At 38.0% G+C, this 14,984-nt stretch overlaps 1 protein-coding gene across 3 annotated transcripts in view; it reads right to left on the minus strand.

Moving 5' to 3' along the window:
• Positions 1 to 227: 227 nt before the first annotated feature.
• Positions 228 to 14,984, minus strand: part of tprg1 (tumor protein p63 regulated 1) — a 57,477-nt gene continuing 42,720 nt past the window's right edge. For all 3 annotated transcript variants that reach the window (XM_057840243.1, XM_057840244.1, XM_057840242.1), the window contains 3 exons: positions 4,155 to 4,308; positions 1,160 to 1,362; positions 228 to 686 (listed from right to left, as the gene is read on the minus strand). In XM_057840243.1, coding sequence (XP_057696226.1) covers positions 1,168 to 1,362; positions 4,155 to 4,308 — 349 coding nt within the window. In that variant the 3' untranslated portion in view covers positions 228 to 686; positions 1,160 to 1,167. The remainder of the gene's footprint in view (positions 687 to 1,159; positions 1,363 to 4,154; positions 4,309 to 14,984) is intronic.

The following is a 14,984-nucleotide window of genomic DNA, read 5'->3' on the forward strand; positions in this document are numbered from 1 at the left end:
GGATTGATAACAGAACCGTTAGATAATCTGCCAAATGATTCCATGGTATTGAAACACTCCCTACACTTGTCACTGCGACTGTGCAGTAACGCTGCGTGTGCTAAATCTGGGGGCCCCTGCTGGCTGGGGGCCCTAGGCAATTGCCTGGTTTGCCTAATGGGACGCAACGCCTCTGACTATAATCATCAGTACACAATAAATAAACAGAAATGGCAAGAATAGACATGTTTATTATTATTAATTTTATTTGACACTATAAACACAGGTGACATCTGCTATGCTGTAACAAAATATATGCTTTGTTGTTCCCAGAGAATTAAATTAAACCAAAGTAGAAATATTTTGGAGTAAATCATTACCATGTACAAGTTAACAACTAACACAAATTGTGTTTGACCCCCCCCCCTGTGGATTTGGCATATAAACAAGTATGTAATAATAAGTTTCAAAAATCAAGGGGTAAATTTGGACTTAACATTACATTAACACCAGAATTTTGACAAACATATAAAAGCAATGACGAGTAAATCAAAAGGTCAGTAACGTCAAAGAAAAAAAACCTGTAAATTACCTTTAAAAACACAACAATTATATGTTTGTGATCCCAAGGTGACGCAATGTAGAAAAAGTGTAGGACAGCAGCCACAGTTTCAATCACGGAGTGTCAACTGGTAGGCATGGAGTCCCTGTTGGCAAAGAAAACAACACACAAGATTGATGTAAAAATTACACAACAACACAAAAGTATGTTTGTGATGGCAAAACTGGAACAATGTTAAGCAGATAGCGCATTCAAAATAAAATAAAACAGAAAATACACAACTGTACAGTATGTTTGTGATAATAACGATAAAAGTAAAGTGACAACTCTGTGCTTTGTGTGGATCTCTACGGAGGCTCAACAGTATGCTGAGCGGCTTTTTAACCGAGATGCCGAGGGAGGAAGAAAAAAAGTCCAGCCGCCTCTCACAGAAACAAATTAGCATATCAGTGCGGAGTAAACAGTACAAGAAGAAAGCGCGACGCACACAGCGGCGGGAAACCCGCCACCCAAAGTCGATGTCAAACCGAACAAAGCAAATATAAATGCTATCCTTAATTTATTTACAATTAAACTATGTAAAAAGTTCCAGCACAGCAAGTAAATGAATTCAAGTACCGTGAAAACTAAAAGCCGATGTTTCCTCGCGCAACGCAGTAGCCGAGCTTGTTGGTGTTGCCCAAAAAGGACATTAAACCAAAGTAGGCCTTGATAAAAATGCTCTGGTTCAGGAGCATGACACCATTAGCCTTCCCTGGCACCGGCTTGACCTTGTGGGCCTGCTGCGCCGCTTCTTTGAGCTGCGAACGGAAGTTTTCCATCTGTAGACAACATCGGCACAGGGTCAGATATGAAAGACTAAAACACAAAAATAATGCTAAACGGAGGTGCTAAACTGATGTTGCTAAGCGAAATTCAAAGTTGCAAATGCAGACAGGAGCAAAACACATTTTTGGAGAGAACCCCATTATCTGATGAAACTAAAATTTAACCATTGAGAATAGAGTTGTCCGATAAAATAGGCCAGCTGATAATATCAGCTGATAAAAACATTTAAAACAAGATGGGAAAATATAAGTATTGGTTTTGCGCTAGTATGTAGGCTAGGTTATAAATTAAAGGACTAGCCTGCAAACTTCGTGGATGAGCTGGTCACAGCTTAGAACAGCAGCTGTGCTTCGAGTGACTGCTAGATGTCTCCAAACTAAGATGCTTCGGATTTGTTAACTGAGCGAAAGACCCTAATCACATGTGGTGCACAAATAAAATGAACAATAAATGAAATATACCGTATTTTTCGGACTATAAGTCGCAGTTTTTTTTCATAGTTTGGCTGGGGGTGCGACTTATACTCAGGAGCGACTTATGTGTGAAATTATTAACACATTATGATATGATTTCACATGTTATTTTGGTGTTTTGGAGTAACACTGATGGTTTGGTAAACTTGTTAGCAAGTTATTTATGCTATAAATATCTGAATAACTCTTAATAGCTATGGCCACGTTCGTGTTCTGCCTTTAGCAATGTGTGTTCAATTGTATTATTGACTTCTTATATTGAAATGCATGCTTTTAGTTTGTGGCGCTTTCACGCCCACGTTTTCTATGGGGTTGAGATCTGGAGACTGGCTAGGCCACTCCAGGACCTTGAAATGCTTCTTACAAAGCCACTCCTTTGTTGCCCTGGTTGTGTGTTTAGGATCATTGTCATGCTGAAAGACCCAGTCACGTCTCATCTTCAATGCCCTTGCTGATGGAAGGAGATTTTTACTCAAAATCTCTCAATACATGGCCCCATTCATTCTTTCCTTTACACAGATCAGTTGTCCTGGTCCCTTTGCAGAAAAACCGCCCCAAAGTATGGTGTTTCCCCCCCATGCTTCACAGTGGGTATGGTGTTCTTCGGATGCAATTCAGTATTCTTTCTCCTCCAAACATGAGAATCTGTGTTTCTACCAAAAACTTCTATTTTGGTTTCATCTGACCATAACACATTCTCCCAGTCTTCTTCTGGATCATCCAAATGCTCTCTATCGAACCGCAGACGGGCCTGGATGTGTACTGGCTTCAGCAGGAGGACACGTCTGGCAGTGCAGGATTTGAGTCCCTCGCGGCGGATTGTGTTACTGATAGTAAGTAGCCTTTGTTACTGTGGACCCAGCTCTCTGTAGGTCATTCACTAGGTCCCCCCGTGTGGTTCTGGGATTTTTGCTTACCGTTCTTGTTATCATTTTGACGCCGCGGGATAAGATCTTGCATGGAGCCCCAGATCAAGGGAGATTATCAGTGGTCTTGTATGTCTTCCATTTTCTAATAATTGCTCCCACAGTTGATTTCTTTACACCAAACGTTTTACCAATTGCAGATTCAGTCTTCCCAGCCTGGTGCAGGTCTACAATTTTGTCTCTGGTGTACTTCGACAGCTCTTTGGTCTTGGCCATCGTAGAGTTTGGAGTGTGACTGACTGAGGTTGCGGACAGGTGTCTTTTATACCGATAATGAGTTAAAACAGGTGCCATTAACGAATGGAGCCTCGTTAGAACTCATTAGACTTCGTTAGAAGAAGTTAGACCTCTTTGAAAGCCAGAAATCTTGCTTATTTGTAGGTGACCAAATAGTTATTTTCCCCTCTAATTTGGAAATAAATTGTTTAAAAATCAAACAATGTGATTTTCTGTTTGTTTTTTTCCCCACATTCTGTCTCTCATGGTTGAGGTTTACCCATGTTGACAATTACAGGCCTGTCTAATCTTTTGATGTAGGAGAACTTGCACAATTTGTGGTGGACTAAATACTTATTTGGCCCACTGTACTTCAGTGAGCAAGTTAAATCTGGGGAGCAAGTTGGTCATCCAAATGGAGAATTACCTATAGCGTGCCGTCAAAGTGGTTACAAAGACAAACATAATGTTTTGAAGCACCTATCACAAAGCTCTAATCTCAACCCTATTGGAAATTTATGCAAAAGCGTGAAAAAGCATCAGGAATATACCACAAATTGCTGTCAATTATTGTCATTAACTTGGATATCGAAACGTTTGAAGCAACTCTGCTTTCTCATAATTGCTCATTCTTTGCCACCGGGAAACATGTGTCATGATGGTGAAAAGGTTTATAATGACTTGACCAAACAAACCACCCTACTCCACCTCCTCCAGCTGAAATGTTATGACATGGCTCAAGTGGCACAGTTGTGATTGCTCAATTCTTTTTTCCTCCTCATGCGGACTAGCCCAACTCCTTACCTTAGTGATGAAATTGCTACTTAACATTACAATTCATCACCCATTTGACTTAATTTCATAACAAATTGTCTTGAAGATGCAATCTATGGAGCCGTCAAATCGCAAATAGTTTATTTGAATGCTACTTATTTTTAAATGACTCATGGAAGATTCCAGAACATTTGGTTTTATCGGAAATGATTCATTTGTTCGCTTTAAAGCATCCCATCAAGCTGTTATTTTCAGTTTTTTTATGACTCAATAGAATAGTTAAGCAATTGGTACACACCTTATGGAAACATAAAAAGGGGACCACACAGTAAACATGCAGATTCTTTTGCGTTACGGCACACTTTTTACTCAGGTTCATCAATGATTAAAACTTACGTTGCAAATAGTAGCAAAAGCATTGCTGATTAGCCTCACAGGATGCTCCGTAAAGGTTATGAAAGGCAGGTCTGTAGTGAAGGGGTTCCACCAGGAGACGAAGGATGGCTCTCTCAGGCGATCCCAGAAGACACGTAAGCCTTCGCCCTCGCGGCTGTTGACAAAAGAGTACATATGAGACCTGATAATATGAGGAATATACGGAATATTTTGCCAATACAGGAGTTGTTCGATAATTAGTGTTTAACCAATATTCTGATGTTGTCCCACTCCAAAAATCCAATACCGATATCAGACCGATAACAATATATGCGGTCTTGGACCCACTGGATGATTTAATAATGAGAAATGTAACAACGTCAAGGTTTTCCAATACTGGTGCACGATAATTATTGGTCCGATATTTATCGGTCCGATAATAGGAATTATGACGTCATCCCGATAAATCCAATAACATTTATAATAGGACCGATAATATGTACTGTTCTGGCTTTACAGTTTACACACTAGTATGGAAAATCAGTTGACCATTTGCGTGGTATTGCTCCCACCTGCTGGTCAGAATAATTCACTGCATCTATTTTTTGTTACAGTAGTTTGGTTCAATCACTTACACATTGCGGTGTCTAGCGGTAGCATTGACAGTCGTGAATGCTTTCTGTTACGTTTCTGCCTCGGAAATATATGTAAGTATTTTATGTTTACTATTACATATGGATGTGCAACATATGTTTACTTCTGTGGTGAAGGGCCATATGTACAGAACTTCATAAGTTGTGTTATAGAAGCCAGCCAATGCTTTAGTTGCTCAAGCTAGTGTGCTATGCTATACATATAATAGTTGTGTATATAAGTGTATTGTGCAGTTTGTTGTATATTGAGTATTGAATATGTGTATTTTTCTGTTGTACTTTCACAATATCAAGACATGTGTCTTAAAAAGACCAAGCCTTGTGGTTTATGGAAGTGCATTCATTCTTAGCTGGCTGTCGGGCAGTGCAGAAGTGAAACGCACTGTTTTGTTCATGTCATTATGAAAAATCTGGCAAATCTATGTTGAATCCACCACTATTTAAAAAAAAATTTTTTTTTAATTTTTTTAAACCTCCAGGTGTTCAAAAATTATATATTTATTATCGGTTATCGATATCGGTATCGGCTTTGAGGAGCAGGAAGTTATCGATATCGGTTTCAAAAAATGGATATCATGCACCCCTATTTTCCAATTTAACATGCAGTGAAAAATAAGAGAACAACTTCAACTGAAGTTATAGAAAAAGTGCCAAACTTTATTACTTTTCTTAGTGATTATTTCTTTTTGGTAATGCAGTAGATATGTGTGATGAGTTTAAATTTAATCATTTTTAATTTATTGTTCATTTTATGTGTGTACAATGAATACAAAAGGTCACTTAACAAATCCCAAGCATCTTAGTTTGAAGACATCTATAGGTCATTCTCAGCATAGCTGCTGTGCTGCTAGGCTGTGATCAGGCCATGTACAAAAATTGCAGGTTTGCTTTTAAACGAACATACATATTGGCCGATAACATCGGCCAACTGAAAAAATACAATATTAGAATACCGTAACTGTGCAATAATTGATACTTAGGGCTACTAGTTATGGTTTCCATTATGTCTGCCAACTAGGGTGGCCATGATTAATCAACTAATCGGAAATGAATCAGTTAACTATTTTAAATCATTTCGGAGGCTTTTAATAGCAAGTATTTCTAATAATAATAATAATATTAATAATACATTTTATTTCAAAGCATCTTTCAAACACTCAAGACGGCACAATAGAGATTAAAAATCAGCAAATACAAATTGAAAGCAACATACATAAATTAAAAGCAGAATGAAAGGAATACAAAACTACGACATTGAGATAAAACAAAATTAAAGATTAAGATGGGTAAGCCAGGTTGAACGGGTTGAGTTTTGAATCGGGGTTTGAAAAGTGAGAGGGTGGATATGTTGCAAAATTCTGGGGGTAGGGGAGTTTATATATACTGTATTTTATTTTTATCTTATGATTTATTTACATTTTAATGGAAAAAAGGAGATAACAGTAAACATTCAATTTTACAGTGTATTTTTTTTTTTTTGTTTTGAATTTTTTTTTTTTTACATTTTCATTTTAAAATAAAAACTACTTTTGAATTTAAAAAAAGCAGGCAGGTAACAGTAAATATTTTGATTTCCATACTACTAGTTCTTCCATCGTAGACCACGTAAATTCTATTTTTGCAAGACACATGATATCAATGCATATAATTTATTTCATCGGCAGAGGTGGGTCGTAACTAGGGGTTCAACGGTTCAGTTAGCCCACGGTTCGGTTTGAACCTCGGCTTTGGGATCACGGTTTCGGTTCGGTTTGCTTATTGCATTTTTTTTTTGTTTTTTTTTTAAACTGCTTTTATTTTGCTTTTAAGAAAATGAAGAAAACACTTAAAATGTAAAAATTTTCAACTGTTAAAATACCTCTTAGCTCTTTGGCTAGTTTAGTGACTGACTACTGAAATACACACACAGTAATGGTAAATGGTGTTATACTTATATAGCGCTTTTTCCACCTTTCAAAAAAGTTACTTGACAAAGTAACTGGTGTTACCTTTCAAGTTTTTTTTTCATTTTTTTCAAAAAAAAAACAAAAAACAAAAAACAAAAAACATAGTAACCTTCGCTATGTTTGGAGGTCATTAATGTTCTGAATCAACCGTTAAAGTTGATAAAATTGCTCCCGTTTTTGCATTAGTTCCCTTCTGTCTACTTTCGACGTGTGAAAATTTTAAAACTGTTTCATCATTTAAAGATAGACTCAAGTCAAGCTTTTGCCAATTTAGGAGTATTTTAGATAAAAAGTTACTTAGGTTCACGAGGAAGGTTCACTACAACAGAGCCTTTCTGAGAAGTTTACTGCTCTAAAATGGCGGCTGTTTACTAACGCTACAGAGTCTGTCATTTTGCATGTAGTTCTATATGCATGAGATATCCAGGCGTAGGTTGTAGGCTGTCGGCTAGAGTCAGGAAATATTGGAGCCACCTAGCCTAGCATCGCGTATGCTACAGCGTCACAACAAACACTCTTCCCTCTCCGTGTCTCTGACTTTTCTCGCTTCATTCAACCAACGTATTAACGAACGGAGGAAAAAAAACGTAATGCACGAAGAACGTACAGATTTTGAACGTAACGCACGGCGTACACATTTAAAAATCAGTGCTCACTTGTACAAATTTCTGTGGGTGATGCCGGCTGAGATGCCGGAGTCATGTTATAACATATTGGGAACAAGCGCTGAGCAATGCTTGCAAATTTAAAAAAAAATATATATATTTCTCTCCCTCTGCATTGTAGTCCATGGGGAAACCGAAATGTTGCCACACCGCAGATTTGAAAGAAGCCAGTGCTTCCTCAAAATTCGGTCACTCCACTCCTCTGCTCGCCATAGCTTTTTGTTTTCTTTCTTGTTTCACTATCACTTCGCTCGTAAGCGAGTGAGGGCGTTACTCGGCTTCTATTACACAGGTGCTTGACAGCGATTGGACATTTACTTGCGGCGGGGCGGGAATTTCTCCACAGCTGTGCTTCATGTCACACAAAGCCACACAGAGCTCGACCAATTCATTCCACAAGCGTTCGGAATAAATTAATTGCAAAACCGAAAAGGCGCGGTTCATAAAGGCATATTGAACCGTACAGAGCGAACCGTACGGTTCGGCTTTGAACCGAAAACCGTTGCACTCCTAGTAATGAAAGACTTTTACGTCAGCCTAAACGAGGATTTCAGCAGAACGGTTGATTAGATTCTTTCTAGAAGTTTACCGAACAGTTCATCGATCATCAAATGCTAGCGCAGATAGCCAGACTCCACGATCCATCCAGCCAATCACTTAACTGATTCTGCCTTATGTATTTGATTGACAGCACACTCTTCATCGTGCTGGAAAACGTTATGAAATAAAAAGGCCATTGTGGAAAAAGCCATTATGAAAAAAAATACTTGGTGAAAAATTCTTTTTATCTTGTAAAATGTCATTGTGCTGAAAAACGACATTATGAAATAAAAAGGCTACTGTGGAAGAAGGCATTATGAAATTAAAAAAGAAAAAAAAACCTTTGTGAAAAATGCCTTTTATCTTGTCTTACAATTAAAGGGCCACACAATTTGTCTTATTTATCAAAGGGTATTTATCTCAAAATGATTTTTTTATTTTTTTTTAATTTTTGACCCTTTTAGGATTCCATACATTACAAACTCATATTACTTTAGGTTTCACACTAAAACATGTCATTAATTGAATCACTGAAAAGGAATAAAACGAAATGTTACAGATAAATATATTAGGGCTGCAGCTATCGAATATTTTAGTAATCGAGTAATCGACTGAAAATTCTATCGATTAATCGAGTAATCGGATAAAACAAATATATTTTTAGGTGAAGAGCAATTATAAATATACATGAGAAAACAAGACATTTCATCTAATCTTGAACCATTTTCAGTCAATCAATGTCTTTATTTTCGATGTATATTGTTGAAAACAGCCAACAATTGCATCTCAGACGTAACTAGAATAAAAAAAAAAAAAGATTAATTCACTGCTTTCACTCAAAAAACTTTTAGATCTTATAAAAAAAAAAATATATATATATATATATATATATATATATATCTTACCTAAAAATGCCGTTACGCTTGATAACACACATCACTTAAAAGTTAGGATTTTTTCCCACGTGTTTCAATTGAATTTCTCTTTGTGTCAATCCATTTTTAAGTTCTAGTTAAGTTTTAAGTTAGTCTAAACTGTAAGTCCTGATAGGATTTTGAGTTTTTGCAGTGTTCAAAATAAATGTATGATACAGGCTAGGGATACACTAGGGACCAGTGCTACTTGGTGTTTTATCCAGCAATGACAACTGAGCTAAAATTGATAGTTGGCATGATTAAGTTTTTATTTTACACCCTCATCACTCCACAATGCTATGTTATGTTAAAGCCTGAATGTAAGACACGTTAGCCACGCATTGACAGTGGTCATAATTAATTGAAACCTAGCCCTCCGCAGGGCTAACGTTACGTGAGCTAGTCGTTAATCTTATTTATTAGCGCTTAGCGCTCTTTATTAGCGCTTAGCGCTCTACTGCTTTAAGATGGCGGCTGTTTACTAACGCTGCCCTGACGCGGCCGAGTCGGTCATTTCGCATCTACTTCAACATACATGTGATCTCTATGAGACGCATCAGACGCTACCTGTTACCAACGTAGCTTCATGCGGGCTAGTATTTAGCAACGTCGGCGTCGTTTGTAGCGGCTGTCGGCTGCAGTAAGCACGTGACAGCGCGTTGTCCCACATTAAAAGTAGTCCGAGCAAACTGTGATGCTTAGAGCTGTCAAAATAAACGATTACTCGAGGTGAATAAAATTACTCGGATCAGTTTTTAAACTCGAGTTACTCGAGTACTCGTTTCAGCTCTAAAATATATAGCAAAATCAACCATTTTACTCAATGCGTGAGTATTCCTTTAACCAAATACTTTTTTACATGTACTTTAGTACAGTTTTTGCGTGACTGTTACTTTTACTTAAGTAATATTATTTTGAAGTAACGCTACTCTAACTTGCGTACAATTTTTGGCTACTCTATCCATCTCTGTTCACGGGCCATGCAAAATGTGGTGGACTTGATCTGGCCCCCACACCTGCAGTTTGACACATATGGTGCAAAAGAAGATGCTATTTTTACATGGTCTTCTTCTACTATATTTGCATTAATTAATTTTTGGGGGGAGGTTGTCCAAATATTTTATCAAAAAATGCAATTAGCATGTTTATTTCTGTCAACTGCAGTGAATGAGCCAAGCTGCAAGAAAAGCAATTCTTCTTTATGAAAAAAAAAATACTATACAAAAATACATACTGTGGCAGCCTGATTTGTAGTCATTTTTTTTCTAAAGTCATCACGTCTCATGATTTTGCTGCAGGGGATAAGCAGATCTATCGGTATTCAATGGCAACAGCGCCCCCCGGGGCACCCTCATTATGTGAGCGTGATCTCAGACTTAAAGCTAATCAACAGCGCGTTCGTCATATTCTGTCTTCTGTCTGCGTGCTCATTTTTAAGGGGGAAATACCAAAGGTTTTAATGAAAAAGCCCTCAGGCAACCTCTTTTCGAGACTAGATGAAGCGTTGGATGACTGAACGCTTGCAGAGTCGCAAGTCTTTGAAACCTTCCTCACAACTCTGCGTGGTTTTTGTCCATCAAATGTAATCGAGGCCTGACGCTTAAACAGCGTACCATCGGAGAAACGCGCGTCTTTTGTAAACAGGTTCACAGGAAGTTCAAAAATTAAGAGCGATGCTTTAATATTTACGATTGCTTGAAGACTGTTAAACTTCAAAGACAATTAGAAGCCTGGAGCGAGCATTGTTGACTGGAAGTTGCCCAAGACTCGTATAAATACCATTTGATTAATCGGTTAGATCAGCTTTAGTGCACCCGCTCCACCCCACAAAAACGGGACAAAATGTCAAAACAAAAACGTTCAAAGCAATAAAAGCATTGTGTTCAGTCACGCAAATGTCCAAGTCAAAGGAAACTGAATTTCATCTCAAAATCTAACCAAATTATGGAAATAAAAACTAATAAACCTAGGTTTAAAGATCGCTAGCATCAATTTAAGTTAGCCCCTAGATTTAATCATACCCTGAGCACCAAACTAAAGTGGTATGAAAAAGTATTTGAACCTTTTCGAATTTCTCACATTTCTGCATAAAATCACCATCAAATGGCTGATCTTTGTCAAAATCACACAGATGAAAAAACTGTCTGTGTTAACTAAAACCACCCAAACATTTATATTTTAATATTTTAATGAGGATAGTATGCAAACAATGACTGAAGGGGGAAAAATAAGTGAACCATCACATTTATTAATTTGTGCCCCCCCCCCCCCCGCCCCCCCCTCCTTTCGCAGCTATAACTTCAACCAGACGCTTCCTGTAGTTGCAGATCAGTCTGGCACATCGATCAGGACTAATCCTGGCCCATTCTTCTCTACAAAACTGTTGTAGCTCAATCAGATTCCTGGAATGTCTGCCATGAATCGCTGTCTTTAGGTCATGCAACAGCATCTCAATGGTGTTCAAGTCTGGACTTTGACTTGGGCACTCCAGAACTTGTATTTTGTTCTTCTGAAACCATTCTGAAGTTGATTTACTTCTGTGTTTTGGATCATTGTCTTGTTACAGCATCCATCCTCTTTCTAGCTTCAACTGGCTGACAGACGGCCTCAGCTTTTCCTGCAAAAAATCCTGATAAACCTTTGAATTTATTCTTCCATTAATGATTGCAAGGTTTCCAGGCCCTGAGGCAACAAAACAGCCCCAAATCATGATGCTCCCTTCACAATGCTTCACGGTGGGGATGAGGTGTTGATGTTGGTGAGCTGTTCCATTTTTCCTCCACACATGACATTGTGTGTAACTCCCAAACAATTCAACTTTGGTTTCATCAGTCAACAAAATATTTCGCCAAATCATCTATGGAGTGTCCAAGTGCCTTTTTGCAAACATTAAACGAGAAACAATGTTTTAGTTCATGGAGTCCTCCATTGAACACCATTCTTGGCCATAGTTTTACATATAGTTGACGTGAGCACAGAGGTATTGGACTGTGCCAGTGATTTCTGTGTTTAGCAGACATTCTAGGGTTCTTTTTTACCTCTCTGATTATTCTGCGCTGAACTCTTGGCATCATCTTTGGTGGACAGCCACTCCTTGTCTACAAACTCTCTCCATTTGTAGACAACTCTGACTGTCGATTGATGAACATCCAGACTGTTTAGATTAGGAGTGGGAACCTCTTGGTACCTCACGATAAGATACGATTTGCGATACAAAACCTACGATAACGATGATCTCACGATATGGCGATACAACGATTATCGATACATTGGTCAGGAAATCAACCTAAGATATTCTACAAAACGACTAATAAACAGAAAAACAAGCTTCTTTTGTGAATTGAAATGAGTTTACCAATAGTAGACATCCAATCCATGAGCCATCCCTCCCACTTCAAACGGATTGAACGTCTATGGCCATCAGTTGCAGCCAATGCTAGGCAACGATGTAATTTTGGGGCATTTCAGATCATTACTTTATTGATTTTGAGTCACTTCCTGTTGATTTCGGGTTAGGGAACAGGAAGTGGCCCAGGAATCTCCCAAATGAATAGGCAGCGACTCAAACTCAACAGGAAGCGGCCTGTAAATGCACTAAAATGAACAGAAATTGACTTGTAAATGGCCTGAAAATCAGAATGAGTGACTGTGAATGCTCGGGTTTCGAATGAATGAAAGTTCGTTCGACCCTCCCAGTCTAAATGGATTGGGTGTCGAGCACCATCAATGGCAGCCATAGAGTTAACTAAGACACTATTATAGTTGAAGATTTTGATAGCAACTTGTTGGTTCCTTTTTTTTTTTTTAACACTGTTTTTTAACACTGACACCTTTTTAAAACGATATCTCGATTCTTGGCAGGTGCATATCGAAAACCTTTTGGGATACAAAGTATCACGATATATCACCATTTCGATATTTCGTCACACCCCTAGTTTAGATGGTTTTGTATCCTTTCCTAGCTTTATACAAATCAACGATCCTTGATCGCATGTCTTCAGACAGCTCTTTTGACCGAGCCATGAGACATTTCAGACAACGCTTCTCATCAAGACATTTCTTACCAGGTGTGTTTTATAGTTTAAAAAAATCATACACTGTGATTTCTGGATTTTTAATTGGTTGCAATTGCTCTTTAAGTCGCCTTAGGCAGAGGGTTCACTTACTTATTTTTCCCCATACTGTCATTGTTTGCATGCTGTCCTCATTAAAATATGAAAACCTATAGATGTTTGGGTAGTTTTAGTTAAAGCAAAAACTGTATTTTCACCTGTATGACTTTGACAAAGATCCGATCACATTTAATGGTGATTTTATGCAGAAACTTCAGATATGCCTAAGAGATGCATTGGCACTGGGTGTAGCAACACCATGAATCAGTCTTTATAAATTCCTGAAGGATGAGAAAATTCCATAACTTTGTACCTCTCATGTAAAAATGATTCATTCAAGATTGATTCATCCTAACATCTTAATGCAGCATTCATTTTACCATTTTACAATTACCGCTAAAATGAATCCTAATACCTAATCCCTAAATCTAGCCTTAACTTTCTAATAGGGTTGTTCCGATCATGTTTTTTTGCTCCCGATCCGATCCCGATCGTTTTAGTTTGAGTATCTGCCGATCCCGATATTTCCCGATCCGATTGCTTTTTTTGCTCCCGATTCAATTCCAATCATTCCCGATAATTTTTCCCGATCATATACATTTTGGCAATGCATTAAGAAAAAAATGAATAAAACTCGGACGAATACATACATTCAACATACAGTACATAAGTACTGTATTTGTTTATTATGACAATAAATCCTCAAGATGGCATTTACATTATTAACATTCTTTCTGTGAGAGGGATCCATGGATAGAAAGACTTGTAATTCTTAAAGGATAAATGTGACTTTGTATATTGTGACTAAATATCTCCACCTAGTGTATTTGTTGAGCTTTCAGTAAATTATACTGTAGCCATTTAACTGTTCTGCCCAAATGCATGATGGGAAGTGCAACCATGACTGTGCGTAGTGGTACCAATTGATATATCTTCTCTGCGTTGGGAAATAACATAGGATGTTAAGAAATAGATCAATTACTACCTTTCTTCCCCACATTGCTTCCCACAATATTTCTAATCATAGGGAGAGGGATTGTAAGGCTTTAGCCAATTAAAAAAAGGCTCCAAAGGCTACCAAAATTCATTCTACTCATTTTACGCTGCCTTTTAGCTCTATATATAGGTAAAACGGAGCCGTTACAGATTGACCGCGACAATACGTGAGTGGGTCGTGCAGCGCATGCGTTAATTGCGTTATAATATATATTAAATATTTAAATTAATTACCGCCGTTAACGGGATAAATTTGATAACCCTACCTTAAAGGGCAACTGAAGAGCTTTTCAGATTTCGCTCTTAAGTGTTTTACTCAGTTGAATTGTATTAAATGCGTCATTCGCTCTCTCAAAAAGTCACATAAAAAAATAATAATAATAATTGGCCGCGTAGTTTTTGAGTTATGGCCATAGCAACACCATAGCAACAAGGGACGCGCCGTCCTGCCGACCCCTACCTCATGACGTAACTTCCAGGAAGCCTCGCCACCACTCTGAACGCGGAAATATAGCACTACGCTATCCTCGCCATATATTGCAAACATTTTCTGGGTTTTACTCGCGGGATTCGTCATGCCATCTCGATGTGTAGCGATGAATTACTCACAGGAAGATTCGAGACTGTAGGAGTGGTCCCAAAACAACTTCTCCTGCAAAGGTTTGGACCGTTTTTGTTAGCATGCATACAGGTCCCCAATCGGCTCATTGTTTTCATCATTTCAGCCACGACAGCTTTGAAAACCTACAACAATGCAACCTTGGTTTTAAAAAGACTAAGTAGAACATTAATGGCTTTTTTTGATAAACGACGGGGACTCCTACTGCCTGTTTGTTGAAGTGCGACATTTTTTTTTTTTTTTTTTTTTGCTGTTGGCCTGTCATAAGTAGATAGGTTGGCTGACATGTCGTCTACTCATGTGATTTTATTACTATATCCATAGGTGGTATGTAAATTCAAATGTCCCCAGCACCAAATAGGTCCTTGGCTCATTGTTTTTTATATCAAATAGATGCTGCTATGAC

The sequence above is a fragment of the Corythoichthys intestinalis genome, chromosome 7 (assembly GCF_030265065.1).
Source record: "Corythoichthys intestinalis isolate RoL2023-P3 chromosome 7, ASM3026506v1, whole genome shotgun sequence".
NCBI classification, from domain to species: domain Eukaryota; kingdom Metazoa; phylum Chordata; class Actinopteri; order Syngnathiformes; family Syngnathidae; genus Corythoichthys; species Corythoichthys intestinalis.